The sequence below is a fragment of the Equus quagga genome, chromosome 5 (genome assembly GCF_021613505.1).
Source record: "Equus quagga isolate Etosha38 chromosome 5, UCLA_HA_Equagga_1.0, whole genome shotgun sequence".
In the NCBI taxonomy this organism is placed as follows: domain Eukaryota; kingdom Metazoa; phylum Chordata; class Mammalia; order Perissodactyla; family Equidae; genus Equus; species Equus quagga.
In genome coordinates, this window is record NC_060271.1 from 113,476,210 (window position 1) to 113,485,899 (window position 9,690).

The 9,690-nt window shown below is 40.9% G+C and overlaps 1 protein-coding gene across 1 annotated transcript in view; it reads left to right on the plus strand.

Annotated features, from left to right (window-relative positions):
* The window catches only part of XDH (xanthine dehydrogenase), a 132,725-nt gene that overhangs the window by 119,882 nt on the left and 3,153 nt on the right, over positions 1–9,690 (plus strand). Inside the window, exons 15-16 of the mRNA XM_046661843.1 lie at positions 448–576; positions 1,230–1,304. Of these exons, the coding sequence (XP_046517799.1) occupies positions 448–576; positions 1,230–1,304 (204 nt within the window). The remainder of the gene's footprint in view (positions 1–447; positions 577–1,229; positions 1,305–9,690) is intronic.

Below are 9,690 nucleotides of genomic sequence, written 5' to 3' on the forward strand. Positions count from 1 at the left end.
TGATCTCTGAGGTCACTTATGTTACCAACACTCTAGGGTTCTGTGACTGTGTGTAAGGTGGGTGTGTTGTGTGCATAAAGGTAGCTAGTTCTGCACACACATGAGACTCTTTACAGTGGAGCTGGGAGGATGGAGCTGGGTCAGAGTCGGCATACCTGCTTGGCTCATGGGACTGGCCAAATTGGATTTTGTAAAAAGCCAAGGTTAGCTTAAAAAGGCACTGTTAGTCACCATTGGGTTTTGAATATTTTATGCACTGAAATCACTCCATAAAAATTGCTGCTTCAAATTCAAACAGATGTGAGAACATCCCAGTCTCAGTAGAATTATAGTTTATAAAATTATTTTCTTGCTTGTAACAGTGAACCTGAATCCCATCTTGGGGAGAAGGCAGACGAGCCCCATGCTAACCCCTTCCCCAGAGTGTGATGTCGTCTCTCTTGGCAGGTGGCCAGCAGAGCTCTGAAAATCCCCACCTCTAAGATTTACATCAGCGAGACAAGCACTAATACCGTGCCCAACACCTCTCCCACAGCCGCCTCAGTCAGCACTGACCTCAACGGACAGGCCGTCTACGTAAGGAGCCTCAGGAGCCGGCAGAGCAGAGGGCCAGCCCAGGGCTTTGGGCCTGGAGGGTCCCCCAGGTGGGAGCTGGAATGGCCCCTGCAGGCTCTTTGGCTGTGGCCATGCCTGTGGCTCTCTTATCCAGGAGAATGCTGTTCCTCCAAACACCAAGCTAAAAGAGAGGCTGAAGAACTATAATCACTTCTGAGGGTAGGACGGGGAGGAGAGTTGGAAGGAATGCAGGGGGTGCTATGAAGACATACTCCCTGCTGTTAGAACTGGCCATAAGACAATGGACCAAAATTGGAATTCAACTGTGGGGTTGGCCAGTTAAGACCGACTGGCTTCTCCTCCCACGTGGAGGATGTAATCTAATGAAGGGGTTTGATGGGAGAAGTACCTCCTTAGGATCCCTCAAACATTTCACTGTCTGTCAGCCTGAGAACTGGGTCAGGAAGTGCTCTCCAAGCAAAGGCCAGTGTTGGTCCCTTTGGTAGCGTCCTTTAGCTTCCACCCTGGGCCTCTGTCATTCTTGAGAGGGTACCAAGTAGTGACACCCTGGGAGCACCGTTACTAGGACATAGCCTTGCTGAGGCCCCCAGGGTACCTGGGCCGGGGGATGCAGAGGATTTATGTGTCTGGTGTGTGATGGATGTGTTCTTTAGGAAGCGTGTCAGACCATCCTGAAAAGGCTGGAGCCCTTCAAGAGAAAGAATCCTAGTGGCTCCTGGGAAGACTGGGTAAGTCTGAGTTGATCCATGTTCCTTTTGCAGATGAGATGGGGATTAAGAGCAGAGCTTCTGTCCTGACTCCAGCAGGAATAGGAGGTCATGATCTAGTCACTCAGGCAAAGAGAAGTTGAGGTGGTCTATGATTTCACGGGGCAAGTAAATGCTCAACCTTGCTGGTCTCCCTTTCTCTACAGTTTTCATAGTTAAGGGGAGTCAGTTGAGGAAAATTTTTGATCCAGGATCTTGGTAACCCTGAGGGATTTGTGGGCTGGCTAGTCCTGAGCCTGAGAAGGTGGAGGTGACTGCTGAATATGCTTCACTGTGAAGTCTTGGCTCACTTGGCCTGGTCCTACACCCAGCTCATCCAGTTTCAATGAGCCTGGTTTTCTTCAAACTTCCTTCTCTCATAGGGCTGCCCCAGCAACATCTCCCCCTATCAAGCTCTGGAGTCTGGGTCCACTGAGATTCCATCTGTGAGAAAGCAGGGAAAAGGCATTGCTCAAGAGGTTATATCATGACTGTGACTTTAGGAGTGACACAACAAGAACCATACAGAGTAAGGATGAGCCCAGTTCTCTGATTTCTCCTTTGGGGGCCTGCATGTCAGGAACTCTCACAGGGATGCTGCAAGGAAGTCTCTCTGAGGTGGGAGGCTTCAGTTCCTCCAACAAGCAGAAATATCCATGGCAGCCCTGCTTCACTGTCTCCCTCCTGTTGGAATGGCAGAACTGGGCACAATAGTAACGCACAAAATGTGCCTGCATACAGCCCAGCTCAGACAGTGCAAGTCTCCCTCAATAGATTCAAAGAAAATAAGCTATTTTTCTCAGACGCCCTCATCTTACTATGCCTCCCATGACCTCTACTTCCCTTCCCACACTCATAGATACCACCCACATAAATACCACATGAATGTTGATTGGTTTTTGTAGTTTGAATTTTAGCATGGATTTGTCGGGCAATGATAATGTTTTCAACATTACAATCTGTTGAACTTTATAGATCAAGACTTTACAATCTGTTGAACTGAGCGTTGTCCTCAATAACTGACCATGTAATCCAACATTCCTTATAAGCAGGAAACCCCAACAGAGGCCATTACCAAAAAGGTGTGATCAGGAGATGACAGGCATCTAATCTCTTCACTGTTTGTACTACACTGAAAAACGTGCCATTATCACCACCACCACCATATATGTATATATTTGTACCAGATATATACATGGTAAGGATCCTAGAGAAATTCTTTCTCTAAGCCTTAGTTTTCTCATATGTAAAATGAAGATAATAATAGTACTGATATTGGAGGTGATGTCAGCATCCTGGCAGAGTGAGGTCTCTCAGAAATCTTTCCCCTCCAATTTACAACAACAACAAAAATCCATAATATAACAGAGGACAACCTAACAGAACACAGAAAACGTCAGAGAGACCTAGGCAGCCATATGCTGGAGGGCGGAGAGACTGGAGCCCCCCTTGGAGGAGGTGGAACAGGGTAACAGAAATCTTCACTTCTTCCCCTTAAAGACTGTGATCAGGAACCGTGGGAGGCCTCCAAGTGAAAAGAAACAGGGGAGGGAACATTCATTCGTGGGAACACCAAGGACTCCCAGGGGCCTTGCAGCCTACAGGAAAGCTCTCTACCAGGGCAAAATCTTCCACGGGGGGTGACCCATCAGCCAACACCCAGGAGAGCAGATAGTGAGAGCAGAGGGAGAAAACCCTGAGAGCATGCAGAAGAAATCTCCCCTCCTCCCACCTGCTCAGTGCGGCTCCAGCCCCTAGGATTTCGGCTGAAAGCAGAGGGCTCAGAATACATGGCTCTTGACTCCCACCCAGTGGCAATAGACAGTAACTGTGGCCAAATAATGCCAACATGCTAAAGAAGAGAGCCACTCGCTCTACCAATATCAAACATTATATTAGATCTCCAGACCAGAGAGAAAATGAGAAGTACCCAGAAAGCAGTCCTGAGGACATAGAAATATGTAATCTAAATGACAAAGAATTCAAAATATCTATCATCAAAAAACTCAATGAGGTAAAAGAGAATGTAGAGAAACAATTCAATGAGTTCAGGAGCTACTTCATAAAAGAGATGGAAACTATAAAGAAGAATCAATCAGAAATATTAGAGATGAAAGACACAATGGAAGAAATAAAATGTGGATTCCCTGAACACTTGAGTGGACATCACAGAGGAGAGTATCAGCATAATCAAAGATAGACATGTTGAAATGCTCCAGACAGAGGAGAGTAAAAGAAACGAAGACTAAAGAGAAATGAATTAAAACTAAAAAGAAATGAAGAAAGTCTCCAAGAAATATCCAACTCAATTAGGAAATGCAACATAAGAATTATAGGTATTCAAGACGGAGAAGAAAAGGAGAATGGAGTAGAAAACTTGTTCAAAGAGTAGTACAGAACTTCCCAAACTAGGGAAGGAAATTCACATGGAAGAGGCTGCCAGATCTCTTAAATATGTCAATGTCAAAAGTCCTGCTGCAAGGCATAGAGTGGTGAAACTGGCAAAACTGAATGACAAAGAAAGAATACTAAGGGCAGCAAGGCAGAAGGAAATAACCTACAAAGGAACTCCCATCAGGCTTTCAGCATATTTCTCTGTAGAAACCTTACAGGCTAGGAGAGACTGGAATGACATATTCAAATCATTGAAAGACAAAAACTTTCAGCCAAGAATACTCTATCCAGTGAAAATATCCTTCAGATATGATGCAGAAATAAAACCTTCCCCAGACAAACATAAGTTAAGGGAGTTTGTAGCCACAAGATGTCCCCTACAAGAAATCCTCAAGAAGGCCTTCATACCTGAAAAAGAAGGGGGGGCAGGTAAAGGGGTTATAAAGCATGAAGTAAGGAGTTAAATAGGTAGATAGAATCAGAGCAGGATAGCAAATACTCAAGTATAGCATTAAAGACAAAAGGAAGGAAAACACCAAAAACAAACATAATCTTGTCATTTTAATCACAAACTCATAACACAAGATGGAATAAGATGTGAGAAAAACAACATAGGACAGGAAGAGAAAAGGGACTGAATTGGTTTAGTCTAAGGAAATTAGAGGCCATCAGAAAGAGACTATCTTATCCACAAGATATTGAATACAATACAGGGTAACCACTAAAAAAAAAAAGCAGAACAGAGACACAAATAATAAATAAGGAGAAAACAAAGAAACACATCATAAAAACTATATAACTCGATTGGTAGACCAAAACACACAGGACGAGAAACAAAGGAAATGCAGGAGACCTGGAAAACAAGTGATAAAATGGCAGCATTAAGCCCTCATATATTGATAATCAACCTAAAAGTACATGGATTGAATTCTCCCATAAAAAAACATAGAGTGACAAAAAGGGTTAAAGAACAAGACCCGAAAATATGCTGCGTCAAGGAAATATATCTCAGCTCCAATGAGAAACACAGGCTCAGAGTGAAGGGATGGAAGATAGTACTCCAAGCTAATGGCAAATGAAAGAAAGCAGGTGTTGCAATACTTATATCAGACAAAGTAGACTTCAAGATAAGACAGGTAAAGAGAGACAAAGAGGGGCAATATATAATGATCAAAGGGACAATGCATCAAGAAGAAATAACACATAAATATCTATGCATCCAACACAAGAGCACCAAAGTACATAAAGCAACTGTTAACGAACCTATAAGAAGACATTAATAATAACACAGTAATAGTAGCAGACCTCAACACTCCACTCACATCAAGGGATAGATCATCCAGACATAAAATCAACAAGGAAACAGTGGAATTAAATGAAAAGCTAGACCAGATGGACTTAATAGGCATGTATAGAACACTCCATCCAAAACAGCAGGATACACATTCTTCTCAAGTGCACATGGAACATTCTCAAGAATATACCATATGTTGGGAAACAAGGCAAGACTCAATAAATTTAAGAAGATTGAAATAATAACAAGCATCTTTTCTATCACAATGCTATAAAGCTAGAAATTAATTACAAGAAAAAAGCTGAGAAAGGGACAAAGATGTGGAGACTAAACAACATTCTATTGAACAACCAGTGGATCATTGAAGAAATTAAAGGAGAAATCAAAAATATTTGGATACAGGGTGCCAGCCCTGTGGCTGAGTGGTTGAATTCATGCGCTCCGCTTCGGCAGCCCAGGGTTTCACCGGTTCGACTCCTTGGAGCAGACATGGCACCACTTATCAAGCCATGCTGAGGTGGCATCCCACATGCCACAATTAGAAAGACCCACAACTACAAATGCACAACTACGTACTGGGGGGCTTTGAGGAGAAAAAAGGAAAAAAAAATTCTTTAATTTAAAAAAGTAAAGAAAGAAAGAACATTCTTTAAAAAAAAATATTTGGATACAAATGAAAATGAAAACATACCATACCAAGTCATATGAAATGCAGCAAAAGCTGTATTGAGGGAAATTCATCACAATACAGGCTCACCTTAACAAACAGGAAAAGATCCACATAAGCGATATCAAACTACACCTAACTGAATTAGAAAAAGAAGAACAAACAAAGCCCAAAGTCAGCAGGAGAGAAATTTTAAAAATCAGAGCAGAAATAAATGCTATTGAAACAAAAAAGGCAGTACAAAGGATCAATGAAACAAAGAGCTTGTTCTTTGAGAAGATAAATAAAACTGACATACCCCTCGCCAGACTTACAAAGAAAAAAAGAGAGAAATCTCAGATAAACAAAATTAGAAATGAAAGAGGATAAATAACAACAGATACCACAGAAATACAACGAATTATAAAAGAATCTTATGAAAAACTATATGCCAACAAAATAGACAATCTAGAGGAAATGGATACAGTCTTTGACTCTTACAACCTCCCAAAGCTGGATCAAGAAGGAACAGATAATCTGAATAGACCAATCATAAGGAAAGAGAGTGAAACAGTAATCAAAAGCATCCCAAACAATAACAGCCCAGGACCAGATGGCTTCTTTGGGGAATTCTACCAAAAATTCAGAGAGGATTTAATACCTATCCTTCTCAAGCTATTCCAAAAAGTTATGGAAGATGGAACACTTCCTGACACATTCTACGAGGCCAACATCACTCTGATACCAAAACCTTACAAGGACAACACAAAAAAAGGAAAACTACAGGTCAATATTGCTGGTGAATATAGACACAAAAATCCTCAACAAAATATTGGCAACACGAATACAGCAATACATCAAAAAGATCATACATCATGATCAAGTGGGATTTATACCAGGGACACAGGGATGGTTCAATATCCACAAAGCAACCAATGTGATACACCACATTAACAAAATGAGGACTAAAAAGCACATGACCATCTCAATAGATGCAGAGAAAGCGTTTGACAAGATCCAACAGCCATTTATGAGAAAAACTCTTAATAAAATGGGAATAGAAGGAAATTACCTCAACATAATAAAGCCATATATGACAAACCTACAGCTAATATCATACTCAATGGGGAAATACTGAACACCATCCCTCTGAGAACAGGAACAAGGCAAGGATGCCCACTACCACCACTCTTATTCAACATTGTACTGGAGGTTTTGGCCAGAGCAATTAGGCAAGAGAAAGGAATAAAAGGAATCCAAATAGGGAGTGAAGAAGTGAACCTCTCACTGTTTGCAGACAACATGATCTTACATATAGAAAACCCTAAAGAATCCAACAGAAAACTATTAGAAGTAGTTAACAACTATAGTAAAGTTGTTGGGTACAAAATCAACTTGCAAAAATCAGTTGCATATCTGTACTCTAATAACAAACTTACAGAAAGAGAACTCAAGAATACAATTCCATTTACAATTGCAACGAAAAGAATAAAGTACCTAGGAATAAATTTAACTAAGGAGGTGAAGGACTTATACAATGAAAACTATAAGGCATTATTGAAAGAAATAGATAATGACATAAAGGATGGAAAGAGATTCGATGCACATGGATTGGAAGAATAAACATAGTTAAAATGTCCATAGTACCTAAAGCAATATACAGTTTCAATGCAGTCCCAATCAGTATCCCAACGACATTCTTCATGGAAACAGAGAAAGGAATCCTAAAATTCATATGGGGTAACCAAAGACCCCGAATTGCTAAAGCAATCCTAAGAAAAAAGGACAAAGCTGGAGACATCACAAGCCCTGACTTCAAAATGTACTACAAAGCCGTAGTGATCAAAACAGCGTGGTACTGGTACAAAAACAGGCACACAGATCAATGGAAGAGAACTGAAAGCCCAGAAAGAAAACCACACGTATAAGGACAGCTAATCTTCCACAAAGGTGCCAAGAACATACAATGGAGAAAAGACAGTCTCTTCAATAAATGGTGTTGGGAAAATTGGACAGCCACATGCAAAAGAATGAAAGTAGACCATTATCTCACACCATACAGAAAAATAAACTCAAAATCTATCAAAGACTTGAAGGTAAGACCTGAAACCATAAAACTCCTGGAAGATAATATAGGTAGCACACTCTTTGACATTGAACTTAAAAGGATCCTTTTGAATACCACGTCCTCTCAGACAAGGGAAACAAAAGAAAAATAAACAAGTGGTATTTCATCAGACTAAGGAGCTTCTGCAAGGCAAAAGAAACTAGGATCAAAACCAAAAGACAACCCACCAAATGGGAGAAAATTTTTGCAAATCATATATCTGATAAGGGGTTAATCTCCATAATATATAATGAATTCACACAACTGAACAACAAAACAACAAACAGCCCGATCAAAACATGGGCATAGGATATGAACAGACATTATTCCAAAGAATATATACAGATGGCCAATAAACACATGAAAAGAAGTTCACCATCAATAATCATCATGGAAATGGAAATCAAAACTACACGAAGATACCACCTTATGCCTGTTAAAATGACTATAATTACTAAGACTATAAATAACAAATGTTGGAGAAGGTGTGGTGAGAAGAGAACCCTCATACGCTGCTGGTGGGAATGCAAACTGGTGCAGCCACCATGGAAAACAGTATGGAGATTCCTCAAAAAACTAAAAATAGAACTACCATATGACTCAGCTGTGCCGCTACTGGGTATCTACTCAAACAACTTGAAATCAACAATCCAAAGTAACATATGCAGCCCTGTGTTCACTGCAGCACTATTCACAATAGCCAAGACATGGAAACTATCTGAACGCCCATTGATTGATGATTGGATAAAGAAGATAGCATGTACACACACACGCACACACACACAATATGGAATACTACTCAGCCAGAAAAAATGAAAAATTCATCCCATTTGCAACAACATGGAAAGACCTGGAGGGAATCATGCTAAGTGAAATAAGCCAGACTGAGAAAGACAAACATCAGATGATTTCACTCGTATGTGGAATATGAATAATCACATGGACAAAGAAAACAGTTCAGTGGTTGTCAGGGGAATGGGCATAAGGGGAGGGCACAGGGGGTGAAGGGGAGCACCTATGTGGTGATAGACAAGAAATAATGTACAACTGAAATTTCACAAAGATGTAAACTACTATGAACTCAAATAAAAAATAATAATAAAATAAAATAATAATAATAGTACTGACATTATAGGGTTGTATTGAATATTAAGTAAGATAATGCATGCAAAGTACTCTATAGCAACTGATACATAGTAAAAATGTTGGTAGTTGACGATGATCATGATGTAAGATATATCGACTACAAATTAAATCTTAGTGTTGTGCTAGTGCTGTGGATACCAAAAAAACTTATTAATGTATTTAAAGGGATAGATAGATGGATAGCTTTATTAACAGGAAGGTCTAACTAAAAACTCAAGGTTAACAGGCTAAGTATCAAATGAGCAATATAGAGAGTTGCTGTATAAAGCCAGAGCAGGGAGTCACTGAGAAGAGGTGGTTGGAGTTGCAAGTGTGAGCCGGTTGTTGAGGGAAGAAAAGGATTTGGACAGATATAGCAGAGGAGCCACGTGAACGAAGGTCTGGGGACATGGAAGCGTTGGCAGAAAGTTAACACTTGCGTTTGGCTAGAGTGGCAATGATGTGTGTGCTACATAAAGCCAAAGAGAAGATCGGGGTCCTTAATGTCAGGCATTTGCTCCATAGGTGATGGGGAGTCATGGAAAGCCATGGAGCAGGGGAGTGAAATGGGCTGTGTGGTATGTTAAGATAATCACTCTGGCTGCACTGGGCCACACGGCAGAGTGGAGAGATGACTTGAGGCAGGACGACCAGTTATGAGGCTGTTACAGGCTTCTGGGCTTCAGATGATGAGGACCTAGTGCAGAGGTGGCAGTGAGGATGCGAGGTAAGGTGTGGAAGTGAGTCACTAGTAGAAGGAGTTGATCAACTTCCAGAGGAGGAGGATGAGCTCATGAAAGCT